Source organism: Monodon monoceros, unplaced genomic scaffold, assembly GCF_005190385.1.
Source record: "Monodon monoceros isolate NGI ecotype Baffin Bay Population unplaced genomic scaffold, NGI_Narwhal_1 Super_Scaffold_20, whole genome shotgun sequence".
In the NCBI taxonomy this organism is placed as follows: Eukaryota; Metazoa; Chordata; class Mammalia; order Artiodactyla; family Monodontidae; genus Monodon; species Monodon monoceros.
In genome coordinates, this window is record NW_021703777.1 from 16,422,099 (window position 1) to 16,444,256 (window position 22,158).

Here is a 22,158-nt window from a genome sequence, read left to right on the forward strand (position 1 = left end):
TAGTGACTGAATCATGAACTTTTCTACTTCACCTTTTTTTGCTTGCCAAGAAATAAGTCCCTGTTTTGTTAGGTGTGTATGTGTGTTTATATGAGGATACCTACCCACCTTCAGAGAGTCATGGAGGATGCAACGGTATTAAGGGCAGAAGAGAAGGTTTTCTATGTTGAATTTTAACCTAAAATGATTAACTTGGCCATGAATTAATTGAGTTTAGAACTATTTTCTCGTTTGATCCTGTCTTTCTTGGGAATGGGTATAAACATTAGAAAAGAAGGGATAACACGATCTGTTTTTTACAGAAAACTCAGGAAACTAAAAAGTCCCACTTTTTAATAACCTCATATTAATAAGAGAATTTGGCTGATTATGAAATAATTATACAAAGTACTCTTTTCTACTCTAGGCATAAACACCTACACATGGTAATGGGAAAAATTATTCAGTTCTCACTAATGACAGAATTTTTAAATATGTTGAAACAAATTTAATAATAAATTACAGGATCTATATAAAAATAGAACATTTTACTGAGAGACCCAAAACAAGATCAGAATAAAATGAAATACATACATTTAGTGGAAGGGAAGACTTCATAGTGTGAGAATGCAAATTATCCCACAATTAAAATATAAATTTAATATAATTCCAGTTATAATCTCAGGAGGGTTTTTATTCATCCATTCATTCATTCGCTGTGGAATGATTAGATGAAATGATGTTAAACCTCTTATGGAAGAAGAAAATCTGAGTAGTCAAGATAGCTGAAAAAGAACATAGTGGCAGGACTAGCCTTACCAGGTATCAGAATATTAGATACAGCCAGTGTAATTACTTAGATATAGTGTTGGTATAAGAATAGACAAAAGGTCACTGGAAAGAAAAGAAACTTTAGAAAATACATTTCTGTATAAAGAGACAAAGGTGGTAGTTTAATTCTATGAGAAAAGGATGGAGTATTAAAACTACTCCTGACACAAGAAAATAAAAGTACACCCTAATCTTAGGCCATATGTAAAAATGAATTCCTGTGAATCGAATACTTAAATAAAAACTAAAAGAATCATAATAGTGTAAGAAAATTGAGGCATTTGCTGGGAGCCCAAGAGACTTTCTTAACCACAGGTGGAAATCCAGATGCTATAAAAGAAAATTAGGAAAAAATACATAAACAATTTTAGTGGATTAGTAATAGATTTAGAGAAAAAAGTTAAATGGATGACAGACAAAAGGTTAATGTCTATACTGTACAATAACAACAAGACTGACAAACCTATTTGAACACTAGGCAAAGGATGTGAATAAACACTTTACAGGAAAGCAAATCCAGTGGCCAAGAAACATGAAAAGATGCTGACAGTTATAGTGGTTAAAGAAATGCAAATTAAAATAACAATTACATATCAACTCTAAACCCATCAGACCATCAAGAAATAGATATCAATATTTATTGATAGCCAGGTTATTGGAAAGAGAATACTTTCAGCACATCTGGAAGAAAAGTGAAATCTTTCATCCTTTTCAGGCAGCTGTTGGCAGCATCTATTAAAATTACAATATCAGCAATTCCATCCTGGGAGCCTATCCCATGAAACTAAAAGTACTTTGTACATGTATAATGATGCTTATTGCACTAGGGGTACCAATGACCAAAATGAAACACTTTTAGCAAAAGAAAGTGAAAATGTATGTGTACAGGAATGATTGAATAAATTGTGGTGTATCTGTACTATGAACTATGGTAGTTATTTAAAAACATGAGTTAGAACTATACAGATTGACTTGGAGTAATTTATAAGAGTTATTGAGTGAGAAAATCAAGATGCAAAAAAGTGTGTATAATATAATCCCATTTTAGTTAACAGTTTCCCAAACTTACTGTATATTTTTATACATGATTATGTGAGGATGTAAAAAAACATGAACGCTTAAAAAACTTAGGTTATTGACATGTAAATGGAGAGGTTGATATGGGGACAGGGAAGACCAGGCGAAAAAGAAGATGTTATCACATTTATGCATTTTAATTAAGCTTTGTGTGCGTGTATAAAATGTTAAGTAACATTGAAAAAGCAAATTAAAAATAGACACAACTGGGACTTCCCTGCTGGCGCAGTGGTTAAGAATCCGTCTGCCAATGCAGGGGACACGGGTTCGAGCCCTGGTCCGGGAAGATCCCACATGCCATGGAGCAACTAAGCCCGTGCGCCACAACTACCGAGCCTGCGCTCTAGAGCCCGTGAGCCACAACTACTGAGCCCGTGTGCCTAGAGCCCATGCTCCGCAACAAGAGAAGCCACCACAGTGAGAAGTCCGCGCACCACAACTAAGAGTAGCCCCCGCTCGCCGCAAGTAGAGAAAGCCCGCCCACAGCAATGAAGACCCAACACAGCCAAAAATAAATAAATTTATTAAAAAAAAAAAAAAAAGAGCTTCCCTGGTGGCGCAGTGGTTGGGAGTCCGCCTGCCCATGCAGGGGATGCGGGTTCGTGCCCCGGTCCGGGAGGATCCCACGTGCCGCAGAGCGGCTGGGTCCGTGAGCCATGGCCGCTGAGCCTGCGCGTCTGGAGCCTGTGCTCCGCAATGGGAGAGGCCACAACAGTGAGAGGCCCGCGTACCGCAAAAAAAAAAATAGACATATCTGGTGAGTGCCATTAAATTCTCTTCAGCAGCTGTTCACTGAATGCTTACTGTGTTCAAGACAGCATGGTGGGTGTAATGAGCGGTACAACTATGACAGTTATTAATAATTATTATATCAACAATCAACAGTGCTTGATTGCTTAATGCATGCTATATAGCCTGTTCTGAGAGCATTATGTATAACCTCATTTGATCCTCACCACAACCTGATGAGGTACTTATTGTTATCCACATTTTATATATGAGAAGACAAAGAAAATAAGCTTGTGTAGTTTATGCAGTTTAAGTGGTGGAACCAAGATTTGAACCCAGATGGACTGACTCCAGAGGCTATTAATCATTAAAATATGGTGCCTTTTTTGTCCATGAGTTGCTTATTATGGTGAAACAGTGGCAATATAGAAAACAGTGAAATCCGTGCCATCATTGAGGTTAAGAACAAGATATGGGAGCCTAGAAAAGAAAGGAGTTGGTCTGACTGCAAGAATACAGAAGATTTCACATCAGAATCAAATATTAGCTGACTTTGCAGAGTAAGTAGTTATTCTATAGATAGAGAATGAACAGAAAGGCATTTTAGACAGGAAGAATTTAATAAGCACAGTTGTAAAAATGGGCATATGCCTGGAAAAAAGCCAGTAATCTAGTGGGACTGACACATATGTTGTGTGAGAAAGTAATGAGATGAGGGCATAATATTAGTTGAGGCACTTGGTTTTGACGTAAGGTATTCTGGACTTTAGGCAATTATTCATCACTGAATACTTTTGAAAGAGCAGTGATATGCTCTGGAAAGAACATGTTTCTGAGGTTTCTAGCCTGGGTGAATAGAAATTGGTAAGTTGGACCCAGGTTCCGTAAGACTCAGAAACAATCTTCGTTTACTCATTTTAGTGTTAATAAGAAAATTGGAGAATGTAAGATTTATTTGTAAAGGGGGAGGGATAATAATCAGAGGGGACTTATATCCTGTGTTGGTCTTTGAGTTCTCAACTAGCAGAAATGGATTAAAAGAAAGAATGAAACAAATATATTTTTAAAGTTTGTTTTTTCCTCACATGTAGCATAATTTAATGGAAGACGCAATAGACTATGTTTTTAAATAAATCTACTTTATTTATTTATTTATTTTTGGCTGCTTTGGGTCTTCGTTGCTGCACGCGGGCTTTCTTTAGCTGCGGCGAGCAGGGGCTACTCTTTTTTTTTTTTTTTGCGATATGCGGGCCTCTCACCGTTGTGGCCTCTCCCGTTGCAGAGCACAGGCTCTGGACATGCAGGCTCAGCGGCCATGGCTCACGGGCCCAGCCGCTCCACGGCATGTGGGATCTTCCCGGACCGGGGCACGAACCCGTGTCCCCTGCATCGGCAGGTGGACTCTCAACCACTGCGCCACCAGGGAAGCCCGGGGGCTACTCTTTGTTGCAGTGCGCGGGCTTCTCACTGCGGTGCCTTCTCTTGTTGCAGAGCACAGGCTCTAGGCGCGTGGCTTCAGTAGTTGTGGCACGTGGGCTCAGTAGTTGTGGTTCGCGGGCTCTAGAGTGCAGGCTAAGTAGTTGTGGCTCACGGGCTTAGGTGCTCTGTGTCATGTGGGATCTTCCCGGACCAGGGCTTGAGCTCATGTCCCCTGCATTGGCAGGTGGATTCTTAACCACTGCGCCGCCTGGGAAGTCTGCAATAGACTAATTTTTAAAAGTGTTCTGGGCTTTAGGCCTGGCTCGGGACTAAACTCTGTAAAGATATATTAAGCAAAAAAGTAAGATAGAAACTGAGTTACAATATACGGAAGCTGAAAATACTATAATTTTTAAATACAGTACTTTGCATCGTCATACTAGTAAAAAACAATCATTTCTTTCTTTAGCAGGCAAACTTTTAAAATAGTTTCATTTTGTCAAATACTAAACCCTTTTGATAAGTGAAATATAATATTCAGGAGAGACTGTTATTATTTCCAGCTCCCTAAGCCAGGTGCCCCAAACTGACTTAATGCCATTCATTTGGAGATGAATTTGAAATTCTTCCAGTCATGCATTGACTACATTCTAGGTGCTTGAAAAGCATGTTAGTATAAAAATAATTTTTATTTTCATTTGGTGTGTGTAATAATGATGATAGTAAAGCTTTGCTACTATATATGTACATGAAGATTAATTCTCTTCAATTGCAAGAAATAATCTCTTTTTTAAGAGTGTTGCTATTACTAAGACGCTGTATATTTAGAAAATATTGAGTGGCATTTGAAGGTGGATAAATCTGTCTCCTAATGGGTATTATCAACAGTGATATAGTTGTCCAGAGAGATAAACACCTCTCTGTCAGTCGGTCAGTCTGTCCATCCATCCATCCACTTACTATATAGTAAGATGATAGAATGAACATTTGAAAATATACACTATATTTTTAGATCCAGTAACCTCGAAACTAAAGGTACTGTTTCTAGATAATATCTTTGAAGAAGATAAACTCTTAAAATTATGCTACCATGAATAGCATAAAGAACTTCAGATTTATATGTGGAATCTAAAAAATGATACAAAGGAACTTATTTACAAAACAGAAATAGACTCACAGACGTAGAAAAACTTCAGGTTACTAAGGGGAAAAAGGGGAGAGGGATAAATTAGGGATTTGGGATTAACAGATACATACTACTATATATAAAATAAACAATTAGACCTACTTATAGCACAGGGAACTATATTCAGTATCTTGTAATAACCTATAATGGAAAAGAATCTGAAAAACAATATATATATGTATCTATATATATCTGAATCACTTTACTATACACCTGAAACATTGTAAATCAACTATGCTTAAATTAAAAAAAAAATTCAAGTTTCGGCTAACGAGATTCAGAAGGAAAAAAAATGAATGAAAATAAGACTAAAAACTGAATTATTCTGGGACCTAAAATAATTTCCTTTTTGATCTACTTTGTGACTGAATGTCAATATCCTTACATATAAAATAATGCTATCAGCATTCAGGTATCTAATTAGGGAATACTATTTGGAAAATACAAATTTGTTAAAAATGAATGGTATGTCTTTCCTACCATTAACCATTCTGACCATCAACCCCACCCCTTAGGCTAACTATAAAGCAAAGGTTGCACAATGCACACTGTGTTTGACTTTATATTACTATATTAGAAATAAACAGTGGTTGTTCTTCTCTTTTAAAAAAAGAAAAGAATTTCAGGACTTACTAGCCTAATATGATACTGTCTCATTTTGAGACTGGCTCTTTGGGACAGTATATTCTTTGATGATGGTGATTATCTTAGGCACTTCTATAGTCAAGTTATTTAAATATAAAAATAACCCCACTTTTCTCGTCAGTTTTTCTTAGATTGATATTAAGAAAAGAGAGGAACTGATAGCTGTAAAATTTGAAACTCTTCCATTGCAGTACACACTTAAAGACCAGCACATTGAGTTTCTGGCTAATAGAATAGAGAAATTGGAGCATAAAGAGCCTCTGGTGCCTAATGGTATGCAGGATTGGAAGAGAAAAGTCTGGACAAGGTTGTTTCAAAGTTCCAGCAGGGAAGTATAGCTGTCTTCATATCTTTATGTCTTAATATCTTTAACAAGGGCTTCTAAGAGGAGACACTTGGATTGAGAGCTAGCTTGCTGATCAGGGTTATCAGAAGTTGCAGTCATATTTTATCCAAATGTAACAAGGCCTAAAAAGTGGCAGTTCTTTACATTGATAGGTAGATAGCTGGATAGATAAAGGAAGTTATCTGTCCAGCTGGATAAAGGAAGGAAGGATAGAAGGAGAGGCAGCATAACATTCTATGTATTTATTTTATTTTTTAAATTAATATTTTTTATTGAAGTATAGTTGACTTATAATACAGTGTTAGTTTCAGGTGTACAACAAAGTGATTAAGCTATACATATATATATCTATATTCTCTTTATTCCTTCCCATTATATTTTATTACAAGATATTGAATATAGTTTCCTGTGCTGTACAATAAATCCTTATTGTTTATCTATTTTATATGTGGTAGTGTGCATCTGTTAATTAATTCCATACTTCCAATGTATCCCCCTCCCCCGCTTGCCCTTTGGTAACCACGTTTGTTTTCTCTGTCTGTGAGTTTGTTACTGTTTTATAAATAAGTTCATTTGTACTATTTTTTTAGATTCCACATATAAGTGATATCGTATAATATTTGTCTTTCTCTGACTTTACTTAGTATGATAATCTCTAGGTTCATCCATGTTGCTGCAAATGGCATTAGTTAATTCTTTTTTATGGCTGAGTAATATTAAATTGTATATATATATGCCTCATCGTCTTTATCCATTCATCTGTTGATGAATATTGAGGTTGCTTCCATGTCTTGGCTATTGTAAATAGTGCTGCTATGAACATTGAGGTGCATGTATCTTTTTTAAAATTAATTTTTATTGGAGTATAGTTGATTTACAATGTTGTGTTAGTTTCTGCTGTATGGCAAAGTGAATCAGTTATACATATAAATATATATCCACTCTTTTTTAGATTCCATTCCCATATAGGTCATAACCACATGATCCAGCAATCCCACTCCTGGGCATATATCTGGAAAAGATGAAAGCTCTAATTCAAAAAGATACATGCGCTGGATCATGTGGTAACCCTTAGTTTTCTAAGGAACCTCCATACTGTTCTCCATGGTGCCTGCACCAATTTACGTTCCCACCAACAGTGTAGGAAGGTTCCCTTTTCTCCACACCCTTTCCAGCATTTATTATTTGTAGACTTTTTTTTTCACATTTTCATTTTAATTAGCTCTTTAAAATGCTAGGGTTTTTTGGCCACGTGGGACTTATGTACATTTTCAATTACATAGGACTCAGTATTTTAAATCATTAAATTCTCATTACACATTCTGCAGTTCATAAGCTACCCTATCTATACGTACTATCATGTGTTTAAGTATTAACTTGCCTACGATCATTTAAGTAGTAAAAGAGTGAAAATGAGACCTGTGACAGCAATTCTGCATACTTGCTGAGTGACCTTGGAATATAAATCTCTCTAGGTCCCTATAAAAGGAGAAAGTTGATCCAGAAGATCACAGATCTCTTCTATTCCTAATAGTCAGTGAATACCCTATTCTTTTTTTTAAATCGAAATATAGTTGATTTACAATGTTGTGTTCATGTCTGCTGTACAGCAGAATGATTCAGTTATGCATATATATACATTCTCTTTTATATTCTTTTCCATTATGGTTTATCACAGGATATTGAACATAGTTCCCTGTGCTATACAGTAGGACCTTGTTGATTATTTGTAGGCTTTTTGATGATGGCCATTCTGACCAGTGTGAAGTGATACCTCATTGTATTTTGACTTGCATTTCTCTAATAATTAGCATTGTTAAGCATCTTTTCATGTGCCTGTTGGTTATCTGTATGTCTTCTTTGGAGAAATGTCTATTTAGGTCTTCTGCCCATTTTTTGATTGGGTTGTTTGGCTTTTTTGTTGATGATCAGCATACCATTCTAATTCTCTGGTGAACATGTATATATTGTCCAGAGAGAGAAGAGGACTCTGGGCAAAACCGCGGTCATACTAACATTAAAGGGACAGGTAGAGAAGAAGACCAAGAACAAATATTTAGAGACACTGGTGTTTTGAAGTAAGATGTCAAATAATAGAATTGAGAAAAGTCCATTGTGTTTGTCGAGATATCATTTAAGACTTTTGCCAGACTAATTTTGATAGAGTTTTAGACAATTTTATTAGGTTTTAAGAGTGATTAAGTGGTTAAGAAGTAGGAGACAGAGAATTAAGGACAGAAGTCAAATTTGCTTTAACTCCTTCTTTTTAATTAATTGATTAATTATAATTTTTTATTTTTGGCTGTGTTGGGTCTTTGTTGCTGCGAACGGGCTTTCTCTAGTTGTGGCGAGCGGGGGCTACTCTTCGTCGTGGTGCGCGGGCTGCTCATTGCAGTGGCTTCTCTTGTTGCGGAGCACAGGCTCTAGGCATGCGGGCTTCAGTAGCTGTGGCATGCGGGCTCAGTAGTTGTGGCTCCTGGGCTCTAGAGGTACAGGCTCAGTAGTTGTGGCCCCACGGGCTTAGTTGCTCCGCGGCATGTGGGATCTTCTTGGACCAGGGATCGAACCCGTGTTCCCTCCATTGGCAGGCGGATTCTCAACCACTGCACCACCAGGGAAGTCCCTGCTTTAACTCTTTGAAGATGTCATAATTTCTTTCACAAGACAAGCTAGACCATATGCTATAATATAAGGAAGAGATTATTATTTTAAGGCAAAAATTTTTATTTTAGTTGTTAATACTTCTTAGTACTAGAACTTCCCATGAAAATTATCATTCTCTACTTACTTCCCCTACCCTCCCCACCAGCCAGAAGCTGAGAAATTTTCTGTTAGAATAATTACAGTGTCTTAAATCATAAGTAAATATAAAGTACGGAAATGTGGATTTACACACACAAAAAATTTGGATGGTAAGGATTCACTACTGAGATGTACTGTCATGCTTTGAAGGAGTCCAAAAATAATACCCCCGTTCCCTACCCAAGTTCAGAATCACTGGCGATATAAGCAGATGAGTTCTCTGTTGGAATTCAGAATAACTGCTTTAAAATTGATAAAGTCTAGAATGAAGGACAGAGCTTATTTGTATAGTCACAAAGGAATGGCTAATACTTCAGGGCTGAATTAAATGTATTTACTAATAACCTTGTCACTGGTGCCCCTGGACAGCCAAAGATGGAGAGGAACAGAGAATTCTTGCCCCTTCTACTAAAAACTCAGGAGCCCAGAAGGGGCTGAGCCATGCATATCCAGTTCTTCTCTCTCAACTTTTTAATCAGATAAATCATTCCTCTCCTGGAGAATGGAGGTGGCAGTTGCCAAGTGAGGAGCCAGAAGAAGTGTCGCTGTAGTAAAAATTCCCTGTAAGGAAGCTTGAGACCAGTGGGAAAGGGGTTACTGCCCCAGTCATTTTATTTTCCAGTATGCTCTTTTAAAGAGGTATAATTCACACAAACTAAAATACACAGATTTTAAATGTACAGTTTGATGAGCTTTGACAAATGTACATACTTATGTAATCACTATTCCAATCAAGATATCAACATTCTGACACTATAAACAGATTCACAGCAAGAGTTTTTTAAGTACTAACCTGTTCGTTCATTTTAAATGCTTAAAAAATACATTAAATTTGTAATAATTCTGTTGACAGCGTTGGTTGTCTCTGGATGAAGAATTTAATGAACTTTTTCTAAAAAGATCCCACATCATTAGTAGGCATATAATTATTTCTATGGAGAGACTGAATGATTTTTTTACTGAGTAGAAGTCTTTTAAAAATGGAATGGTCTATGTATTTTTTTAGTTATATATTTTATATTCTTAAGTACTTAAATTGTCTTCACTGATATCTTCCTATATTAAAATATAAGATCCTGTATTTCTATTTCTGATAATATGGAGTGCATAGTGTAGGTGCATAGCAGGTAACATTTCCCTTCCCTTCCCTGTTGGTATACTTTGGCTCATAAGTGTGTGATATAAAGGATGGTAACTAGAGAGCTTTCTGCAAGTAAGGAATTCATTCCCTTATTCACTTAGTTAATTTAATAAATATTTGCTGGCTACCTTTTTGTGCCAAGTAATAGGTATAGTGCAATGACTATAGTTAACAATGTGCCCCATACAATATAGAGGGGGAGTATATATTACCAATTAAACAAAAGAATATATAACTGCACACTGTGAATAGTGCTGTGAAGGATGGATGCAGTGATAGAGAATAACCCTGGAGGGTTGGGGAAGAGAAGACTTAGAAGAACGATGGTCTCTGGGGTTGTGACAGTTAGGCTGAAACTTGATAAGAAAGGGATGTCAAACAAGGAGCACTGGGGATGGAATGAAGGAAAGGAAACAAGTAAAACAGATCCAGATGCCAATATAGGTAGTACTAAGTACATTTTAACTACTTTTATTACTTGTTGACTCATAGTTTTGATGTATTATTATCATTTGACTAACATTGTGTCTTTTTTCCTCAGTGTTGTGGTAATTACTTTTTATTACTTTTAGTAGTATGAACTTAGATATGATATATTATTCATACTTTATTTCAGAAAAATCAACCTATATCCATGTAATAAGATTGAACAAGTATATCTGAGATATGATGCCCTACAACTTCTTTTTAGTTAATAGAAGACATATATATGAATATAGTTTTCTTTTCCTTTAGGGAAATAAAATCAATTTCTCAAAACTATTTAAGCCCTCTTAGGAAAATAAATATTAACATTCGTTGTGAATGATAACCTGGGATTTTTTATAAAGTAGGTTTAGGATTACTAGGTTAATCACAGTTGTATGAGACATCACTAGAGTATGTTAGTATTATTTAATGTAAATTTTTGTCTACTTTTTCCTGGGTTGACCTGGAAAATAAATTACCACTCATTTTATAATAGGGAATTCCACTTTATTTTTAGAATTGTCATGAGCTGGCAATGTACAAAAGTCTATTAAAATTTACACCTTACTTTGAAGTAAGAAAATGCCTGAAATTCTAATACTAGAGCAGCAATCCCAGGAGTCCTTGATATCCTGTTAGGGTGCCCATGAGGTCAAAACTATTTGTGTGGTATCATCAAAAGACATTTTTTGTCTTTTTTCACTGTATTGACATTTGCACTGACAGTGGTGCAAAAGCATCTGTGGGTAAAAAATTGCTAGGGCTTCAGTATTGTGAATCAGGCTACTAGTAGCACCAAACTACAATAACTAGTAATTATTGTATTCTTTATCATCGTATACTTAAGGTTAAAAAAAAAATACCAGTTTTACTTAAGAATGTCCATGATGAAGCAGGAAAAACAATGTTTTTAAAACTCAACTTTTTAATACACATTTTAAAAATATACTATTTGATAAAATGGGAAGTACACAGAAAACACTTGCATTGCATCGTAACGTCTGATGGTTGTTTTTAAGAAAAGCAGTTGTGCAATCTTTTGAGTTGTGAGCTGACTGAGATACTTTTTTTCATGGAATAACTTTTTTTTTTTTTAATTTGAAAGAACAGAGAGACGAACTGGCTTTTCATATTTGGCAGATATTTTCTCACGAATGAGGTTAATTTGTCATTTAAGGAAAACAACTCACAGTATCTGTTGCTGGTGATAAAATTAGAGGTTTTAAGAGAAAATTAGAATTTTGGAAAACTTGTATCACCTTAAGCTTGACAGCTTCCCAGTACTTAGTCTTTAAAAAAGATTAGTGAAGATATTAACAAATGTGATATTTTGAAATAGTACAATGAAATGTGTCAGTGTTTGGAAGATATGCATAACTCCATGACCTAATTTTTTAAATGACCAATGCATGGATGACAAACATGTTGCATGCATGAAAGACTCAAAATGCAAAAGAGCAGTGGATTTTCATGTAACAGTTGGCAGAGCTCAGTGATATTGTTTCAGATTTCACATGGTAACTAGCCTTTAAAACACTACCACTAATCAAGTTTTGGTGTAGTATCAAAGACTATCCACTGTTATCTGAAAAGGCTGTTAAAATACTCCCTTGTTTTCCAACTATGTATATGTGTGAGGCTGAATTTTTTTCATCTACTTAACCAAAACAACAAATTATAAAGATTGAGTACAGAAGCAGATATGAGAATCCAGTTTTCTTCTATTAAGGCAGACATTACAGAGATTTGTGAAAATGTAGAAAAATGCCACTCTTCTCAGTAAGTTGGTTTTGAAATATAATTATTTTTCATTAAAAATATAATTATGTTAACAGATAATAGTTTTATATTTGTTAGGTTTAAATGAATTACTAAAATAAGTCTTCAAAAGTCTCATTTTTAATTTTTAGTATGTTAAATATCAATATAAATAATTGAAAACAGAGCTCTTTTGTACATGATACTATATGTAGAAAATCCTAAACACATCATCAGAAAACTACTAGAGGTCATCAATGAAGTCAGTAAAGTTGAAGGATATGAAATTAACATACAGAAATTTGTTTGCATTTCTATACACTAACAATCAGAGAAATTATGGAAACAATCCCATTTACCATCGCATCAAAAAGAATAAAATACCTAGGAATAAACCTACTTAAGGTGGTAAAGAAAACCTGTACTTGGAAAACTATGAGACGCTGATGAAAGAAATTGAGGATTACACAAACAGATGGAAGATATACTGTGTTCTTGGATTGAAAGAATTATTATTGTTAAAATGACCATACTACTCAAGGCAGTCTGCTGATTCAATTCAATCCCTGTCAAAATACCAGTGACATTTTTCGCAGAACTAGACCAAATAATTTAAAAATTTGGATGAAAACACAGAAGACCCTGAATAGCCAAAACGATCTTGAGAAAGAAGAACAGACCTGAGGGAATCACGCTCCCTGACTTCAGACTTTATTACAAAGCTACAGTCATCAAAACAGTATGGTACTGGCACAAAAACAGATACATAGACTAATGGAACAGAATAAAAAGCCCAGAAATAAACCCCCACACTTATGGTCAGTTAATCTACAGCAAAGGAGGCAAGACCATGCAATGGAGAAAATACAGTGTCTTCAATAAGTGGTGCTGGGAAAACTGGACAGCTACATGGAAAAGAATGAAATTAGAACATTCTCTAACACCATATAAAAAACTAGACTCAAAATGGATTAGAGACCTAAATGTAAGACCAGAAATTATAAATTTCCTAGAGGAAAACATAGGCAGAACGCTCTTTGACATAAATCACAGCATTAATTTTTTTGGATCCATCTTCTAATGTAAAGAAAATAAAAGTAAAATAAACAAATGGGACCTAATTAAACTTAAAAGCTTTTACGCAGAAAAGGAAACCATCAGCAAAATTAAAACACACCCTACTAAATAGGAAAAAATATTTGCAAATTATATGACCAATAAGGGACTAATATCCGTAATATATAAACAGCTTATACAACTCAACATCAAAAAACAAACAACTTGATTAAAAAATAGGCAGAAGACCTGAACAGACATTTTCCCAAAGAGGACATGCAGATGGCCAACAGACACATGAAAAGATGCTCAACATCACTAATCATTAGGGAAATGCAAATTAGAACCACAGTGAGATATTATCTCACAAGTGACAGAATGGCTGTCATCAAAAAGAACACAAATAACAAATGTTGGTGAGGATGTGGAGAAAAGGGCACCCTTATATACTTTTGGTGGGAATGTAAGTTGTTGCTACACTGTGGAAAACAGTATGGAGGTTTCTCAAAAAAATAAAACTAGAACTACCACTCTGGGTATATATACCAAAACACTAATTCGAAAAGATACATGCACCCCAATGTTCATAGCAGCATTATTTGCAGTAGCTAAGATATGGAAGCAACCTAAGTGTCCATCAACAGATGAATGGATAAAGAAGATGTTGGGGGGAGGTGTCTGTGCATATATATACACACACACAATGGAATACTACTCAGCTATAAAATAAGAATGAAATTCTGCCATTTGCAACAATGTGGACTGACGTAAAGAGTACTGTGCTAAGTGAAATGAGTCAGAGAAAGACAAATACTGTATGATATCATTTATATATGAAATCTAAAAAATACAACAAACTATTAAATATAGCAAAAAAGAAACAGACTTACAGATATAGAGAACAAACTAGTGGTTATCAGTGGGGAGAGGGAAGTGGGGAGGGGAAGTAAAGGGGTAGGGGATTAAGAAGTACAAACTATTATGTATAAAATAAGCTACAAGGATACATTGTACAACACAGAGAATATAGCCAATATTTTATAACTATAAATGGAGCATAACCTTTAAAAATTGTGAATCACTATATTGTACACCTATAATTTATATAACATTATACATCAGCTAAACTTGAATAAAAAATTTTAAAAAGACCTCTTTGGGGTCCTAAGTAATTTTTAATAGTGTAAAGAGATTTTTAACAATCTATGGTCTAGAGGAATCCATGTATAATTTAGGAGGAGAGCATTGCTTTAAAATCCAAAATGTACATGTTTTGGCTTAAAGCAGTACTTTGAAGCGTTTTTTAAATGGCATTGTTAAAACAGGTTTTATAGTCATCAGATTTTATTATTTTAAGTCATATCATTTTGAAACTTTTCTAAACCTTCATTTTCATTTTATGTATTTAAAATACAACAGAGGAAGCCAAAAATGTAATAAAGTATTATTTGCAAAGCCATGTAATTTTTTGTAGACCTTTTTTTTTTCAGTTAACCATGGCTTGTTCCTGAACAAGCTAAATAAGGTACAAGAATGCTGAAAAGATGTTCTGTGACTATCTATGGAATATTCTTGGTATCTTACAGATACAGAATGAATATTTTATAGGAGTTAAATGGATAAAATTTTATTTAAAAACTATGTAATCGTATAGTCCATTGCCATTTTGGAATGTATGTAGAAATTAATTCACCATAACAGCCTTATGCCTGTTAGTGGTACTGTTTATCATGTAACATGATGGTTAGAGAGGTTTCTGATTGCTCTTTTTTCTCTAAGCAGATAATCTCAGTGATACCTTGAAGAAGCTGAAGATAACAGCTGTTGACAGAACTGATGATAGTTTAGAAGGATGCTTGGATTGTCTACTTCAAGCCTTGGCTCAAAATAGTAAGTTTTAAGGAACCTCCATACTGTGAGGATATGGGGAGGGGGAAGGGTAAGCTGTGACAAAGTGAGAGAGTGGCATGGACATGTATACACTACCAAACGTAAAATAGATAGCTAGTGGGAAGCAGCTGCATAGCACAGGGAGATCAGCTCAGTGCTTTGTGACCACCTAGAGGGGTGGGATAGGGAGGGTGGGAGGGAGGGAGACGCAAGAGGGAAGAGATATGGGAACATATGTATATGTATAACTGATTCACTTTGTTATAAAGCAGAAACTAACACACCATTGTAAAGCAATTATACTCCAATAAAGATGTAAAAAAAAAATAGTAAGTTTTATTATGTTTACTCAAATGCCAAACAAAAAATCAAATCAACAATCATTCAGAAATTGGTATATAGTTTAGCACATAACTTACATTCACATAACTTGAATTCTTTTGAATCCTATCCCTGAATACTGAGATTGTTTTACATGTTCACCCTCCTACTTACCTCGCCTCCCCCAGGATACTGAAAGCCAAGTTGATAGGCAGAAGAAAGGTGGAATTGATTGGTGGTGATGACATTAATACTAGTCCCAGAGAGAGGCAGTTCTTAACAGATAAGCGTCAAAGTTGTTTTTCTTCTTAACACCTAACTACGCTTTAAAAAAAGACTGTGTTTACATGTGGGGACGAGAAACAGAGAAGAAAAGAAAGAAAGAAAGGAAGGAAGGAAAAGAAAGAAAGAGAGAGAGAGAGAAAGAGAGTGGGAGCTTAAAACACTTGAAATTTTTTTTCTGAGATCTTTTTAATCATTTTACTTTAAAATAATGTGTATGCTTAGGTTTAATTGGAAAGAGCCACCAGCAGTCATCCAGAAATCCTGTAAAACTGAGGTAACACTTGATCTTTGTTGGCGTGGTAAATAAGAGATAAAAATTATACAACTCTTCATTGACTAATACATTGTATTGTTACATTTGATCCATCATATTTCTATTCACTAATTTCTGTATTATCACAATGAATAGACAGATACAGAATAATTTTCATTTGTTTCCTTAATTCTCCTTGGCTGTGCTGTGGTTTATGCTGTGCTTGTTTTTAATTATGCCGTTATTTTATCCTGGGACTAATTATGTAGCTGACAAATAATTCAGGAGGAAGAATAGACTGTATTGTTAGAGTTCAGTTTCAAGCACTCTGATATGTATGCATTCTTTTTCTTTTTTCTGTTTTAGTAAACTGTGATTAGAAAATTTAAAATAATTGCAGTACTCTTTATCAAAAAGCACATTTAAGGTAGCTTTTAAAATTCTGTTTTAGTAATATTTTGCTTTTGAGATTATAATTATGTCAAGCTATTTAATCTTAGAGATATCAGAGAAGGGATTTAAAATAAGGAGTTCAGTAAAAACATCTGGATAAGGGTCACAGTGGTAAAGAAAAATAAGAGAGAATGTGTAAGGCTGTACTCTCCATTATAGTAGATACAGGTGGCTATTTAAATTTTAACAATTAAATTTAATTAAAAATTAAGTTATTTAGTCTAACTTTTCAATAGCCATGTTTGATTGGTGACTACCTTATTGGGGCTCACAGGTATAAACTATTTCCATGATCACAGAATATTCTTTTGGATAGAGCCACATAATGACCTGAGTTTTACACATGCCTGTATAGGCAGATTTACGTAATCTTGTAATCAGTCTGTATAAATTGAGTATCTCAAGTTCATTTTTTTTCAAGCGTTGTTTTATTATAACTTATTTTGTTTTAAATGGCCCAGTTTTTTCTCTGTGTTAAAAACAAGTAGTATTTTCTAAATGGACCATTTGTTCAGGACCTGAAGGACACGGAGGTGATATCCTTGGTTATACATGGAGGCTTGCTCAGCCCTCTCCTGGAAAGACTGGTACACAGATAGATGAAATTGTTGAAGAGAAATGAAAAAAGGAAGCAAAATTTTATAGCTTTTTAAAGAACAGATTCAGGAAATATTGACACATAGTTGCTGAACTAAATATTGACATATAGTTGCTGAACTAAATTTCAGACCCATTGCAGAGTTATTCGTTGGACCCATTTATTGAAAATGGTCTTGAAATTATATATCATAAAATGTTAAGGCCAAATAGTTACAAAGTGGTAATGAAAACAACAGACTCTACCAATTTAATTATTGACTCCTTAGGAAGGGAACAAAAGGAATATGGCTTCTTAAGAATCTGTAATAAAATTCATAATTGTCCCCACATCTGAGACTATTAACACAAAAGAATTTGATGTAGGAAGAGGTGGTTCATGCAGATGTTCCGTCTTTGACTTACAAATGATATCTATCATTGATTGAGCATCCACTGTGTACTCAGCACTAGACTTCAGACTTGTATCTGTTGTCTAATCTAATCTTTCTTGTAGACCCATGAGGAGGTATTATATACATCACCATTTAAAAGATAAAGAAACAGTCCCTGTAAGGGTACTTGCCTTGCTCTGGCAGAGTACAGAGTTTGAATTTGAACTCTTAGTTTACAAAATAAAAAACTACATTCTGAGTAAAGTGCAGCTTTTTTCCTGCGTTTATAGAATGTGAAAGTGTTTTCAGAAACTAGATTTTAATATTGTCTTAAATTTTTGCTTTTTCTTTAAAATAGTTTCAAATTATTATTACAGAGGAAGAAAATTTATAAACCATTTTCCCCTTTGAGCTATATATTTATCTTATAGATATTAATTGGTATGTTTTATAAAATTAACATCTAGCTTTTTTTTTTTTTTTTTGCGGCACACGGGCCTCTCAATGTTGTGGCCTCTCCCATTGCGGAGCACAGGCTCCGGACGCGCAGGCTTAGCGGCCATGGCTCACAGGCCCAGCTGCTCCGCGGCATGTGGGATCCTCCCAGACCGGGGCACGAACCCACGTCCCCTGCATCGGCAGGCGGACTCTCAACCACTGCGCCACCAGGGAAGCCCTAACATCTAGCTTTTAAGCAAGAAAAATTTTTTTTAAATACCAGGGAAATGTTTATTTTATAAAGTTCTTACTTCCCTGAATAAAATGTTTGAGCCGTCACTACTTCTCTGCTCTTAAAGGTAAAATTATAAAGCATATAACTTAGAATCTATACTGGCTTTTTTTACACAGAGAAGTTCTAATTTCATAATTCTTCCTAGTGTCAGGTGTTTTAACTAAAAAATATCAGTGTTTGCACTAGAATTGCACCTGATCAAGAAAGAATGATTTCTCCATTCTTTACAAAATGGTAATGTGTGTAATGGAAATCTAATCTTAAAGTTCTATTTTACAGTTTACTAACCTGCCATTGGACAGGACATTTCTGAGAGGAAAGAAATTATGCTTTTAAGTTTTTACACTGTGGGAATTTAGTATTTTTGAATTGTATATTACAGATTATCATAATCTGAATTAGAATTTTTGCTTTGATGTATGACTTCAGAGTGTTTTCTTAAATTTGAGGGGGCATTAAATCTAGTATATGTAAGGATCTTAAAAGACAAAAGTTGAAAATTTGAATACGTACTAGACTTTATGGAAAACATTTTGTTTGAGCAAGCATTTTGTGTAAATCTCTGATCTAAATTAATATGGAAGCATTCATTCACTCATATAAATACTTCAGATCTCAGCTTTAAAATGTTTTTAGTAAATATATGAAGGCTACCAGCCAAGAAATCAGCCCTTTTATTCTGGTCTCTTTTGATTCAGAGAATAGTTAGAAGATTCTCAGTAAATGCTTGTTGAATTGTAGTATGGGTTATTCTATTTCATGCTTATTTGAAAATGTAAAACAGCCCACATTTTTGTCCATAAACATTAAGGCAGGAGTTGTCCTTAGAGAGTATGACATCTGAACCACCTTATAAGACAAACTACTAGCATGAATTAAAGGCCCCCAAATAAGCAAAATTAACAGTCTATTCATAATAAAAATTCTATTCTGTTGTAAGAGCATGGAGACTATGTTCTTGTTGGCTGGGGGAACCACAGTACAGTGCCAGCATGATCACCAGCACCACTTTCAATTTTTTCCCTAACGGATTAGGCCGTTTCCCTCTTTCTCATTGCCTCATATACCTTTGTATTTGAACTTTAACTGATTGCCCGATGGCAATTCCTATTTCATACAAGTGTCACGTAATTGTTTATTATCTGTAGAAAACCCTATGAAAGAACATCAGTTTACTTGTTTTTAAAGAAGAAAGTATTTAGTATCTAGTTCCATATTCCTAACTTGGTAATACTCATCTACCTGTTGAATTCTTAGGTTATTTCTTAACACTTGTTCTTTATTTTATTCAGTGTGTTGATTTTTGGCTCCCTACTAGGCTATAATCCTAAACATACCAAATTATGTACAGAAGCTACTAATGTAGATTATAAATCTTCTCTAACAGTAAGAAGTCTGTTGTCGTTTGCTTTTAGTCTGCTTTATGTCTTTAATATTTCTGAACAGACTTACTGTCATGTATCAAAATTATTTCCTAAGTAAGGGACTTTGAAATTTATTATCAACTATTTTTCAATAACCTTGTTAAATCTTCATTTACCGAGCATGAAAGATTGCTGCTGCTTTAGTAGAAATGAAAATTTATTTACACTTAATTCTTTCACAGTAATATCTAGATTTCAGTTTTTTACCCTACGTTATCAAATGTATCACAGAGTGATACATTTGCAGTTTTCTTTGCAAGCTAAATTCATTATGGTGTTCACCTCCTTTATATACTTTTGTATTATGTGGCTCTTTTAGTTATTGTGTCCATCATTAATGAGGGCTTATGACTGGTGCTAATCATAAATTACCAAAGGTTCAGTTTTTACTAAATAAAGGTAGTATTTTAAGAGTAGAGGAGACTAGACTAAACTAGAGAACATGGTCAACTAAAAAGACACTGAAAATTCTTGATGAATTAAGACCCTTGGATTGCCATAGAGTAGTGGTGGCCACCTAAGTTTGAATTTTTCTACACAGTCTAAAAAGCCATACAAATCAACAAAAAATCAGATAAAATCAAATATCTATAACCTATGCCCTGGAGACACACTAAGAACTTCAGATTATTAGGAGAGAGAAATTAATATCCAAATCTAGCCTGCTCAGCTTCAGAGCCCATTTTTAGAGAGAGTTCATGAAGACTGCAGAGACCACATGGAAAAGACGAGAGGGGTTGAATCAGGAGCCTAGGAGTGATAGTTTACAGTTAAAATTTCCTTTAGAAAGAAAAAGTCTTAACTTGGTGGGAAAATTCTAAGATCTGGCCTCAGATTCAAATGGAGCATTGGCTATTGGGAATCAAAAGGAGGAGACTTAAAAGTACACAGGACCCTAGGCAACAGATCAGGAGAGTGCCACTTTGGGGGATGAAATTGTTCTCCCTTGTAGACTTGGTGTTGAAGGAAAAGAAGGATGCAAGATGGAGAAAGTAAGTGTTCTGTAGAAATAAGAAAATCATACTGTTAGAAGAGACACTAATAACCCCCTTTGGTTTAAGTTCAGAAGAGGGAGCTTTTGAACTAAAAAACCTGAGAATTCATCCTTACCCTTACTGCATACAATTTTTACTGCTAGTTAAAGAAAAGAAAAACTATACACTGAATTGGAAATTGCAGGCTATATACATACATAGGTGCTACAAGGAACAAAGCAGAAAATAAGAATCAAAACATTTTAGTTATTGAATTTTTTTCTCCTAAACCACCCACGAAGTGGTTATCAGTAACAGAACACCATGACCTACATTAAACATCCTTAAACCTTTGCAGATATGAAAAGGAAAAAGAATACCTGGGTAAGAAATTCAGAAACTTGGAACCAAAGTGGATAATTACTAGGAAGATGTAAAGTAAGAGTTGACTAGAAGATAATGAAGAAAAAGAATCATTTTAAAAAGTAAGACTAAATTACAAGGTACCAAGGAAGAATAGAGGTGACTGAAAATTTAATAAGGAGCATTGAGGAAAGTGGGCAAAATGAAAACAGAATAAAAGATCAAAGAGAAAATGATTAGTATAGAAGATAGGCAAAAAGATCCAACATACATGCAACTGGAATCCTTAAGGAGAAAAACAAAACATTGGAACAGAGCCAATATTTAAAAGTATGAACTTTTCTGAAGTATAAAAAGACTAGAATCTGTATGTTGAAAGGGGCTAGCATGTACTTGTGAAAATTGACCTCGAAGAAGTCTAGCAAAACTTTTAGACTTTAAAGGTAAAAATAAATACAAAAGAGAAATCCTCCAGACTTCCATGCTAAAAGATCAAGTTATTTAAAAAGAAAAGAAAATTAGATTGGCATCAGACTCTTCAACAACAATATGCAAAACAATTCAATATTAGAGCAGTATTTTCAGAAAACTAAAGGAATAAGAATTTTATATTGAGCCAAGGTGCTCAGTAAGTATCAAGGCTATAGAAAAATTCTGTTAAACATGGAAAAACACAGGGAATACTATGCTCATTAGCCTTCCAGAGGAATCTTCTAAACTTGTGCTGTCCACTACAGTATCCATTCTCTGACATGGCTATTGAGCATTTGAAATGAGGCTAGTCTGAATTTAGGTATGCCATAAGTGTAAAACACATACTATACTTTAAAGACTTAGTACTTCCCCAAAAGTAAAATACCTCATTAAACGTTTTAAAATTATTATGTATTGAATCTCATTTTTAAAATTTTATAAAATATTTATAAATATTTCTATTGGAGTTTTATAGGCTATCATTTCTTGAATTATGGGTGGTTTAAGAATTGGACCAGCCAGTATGATGTGATGGAAATGCAGCTTAGAAACAAAATCATCATCATTGTCATCAATAAAA

At 34.6% G+C, this 22,158-nt stretch overlaps 1 protein-coding gene across 9 annotated transcripts in view; it reads left to right on the plus strand.

Annotated features, from left to right (window-relative positions):
- RAP1GDS1 (Rap1 GTPase-GDP dissociation stimulator 1) overlaps positions 1-22,158 on the plus strand; it is a 164,110-nt gene that overhangs the window by 20,551 nt on the left and 121,401 nt on the right. For 7 of the 9 annotated variants that reach the window (XM_029234784.1, XM_029234783.1, XM_029234779.1 and 4 more), the window contains exon 2: positions 15,217-15,327. In XM_029234784.1, coding sequence (XP_029090617.1) covers positions 15,217-15,327 — 111 coding nt within the window. The remainder of the gene's footprint in view (positions 1-15,216; positions 15,328-22,158) is intronic. The other 2 variants (XM_029234785.1, XM_029234782.1) reach the window with 1 other exon arrangement.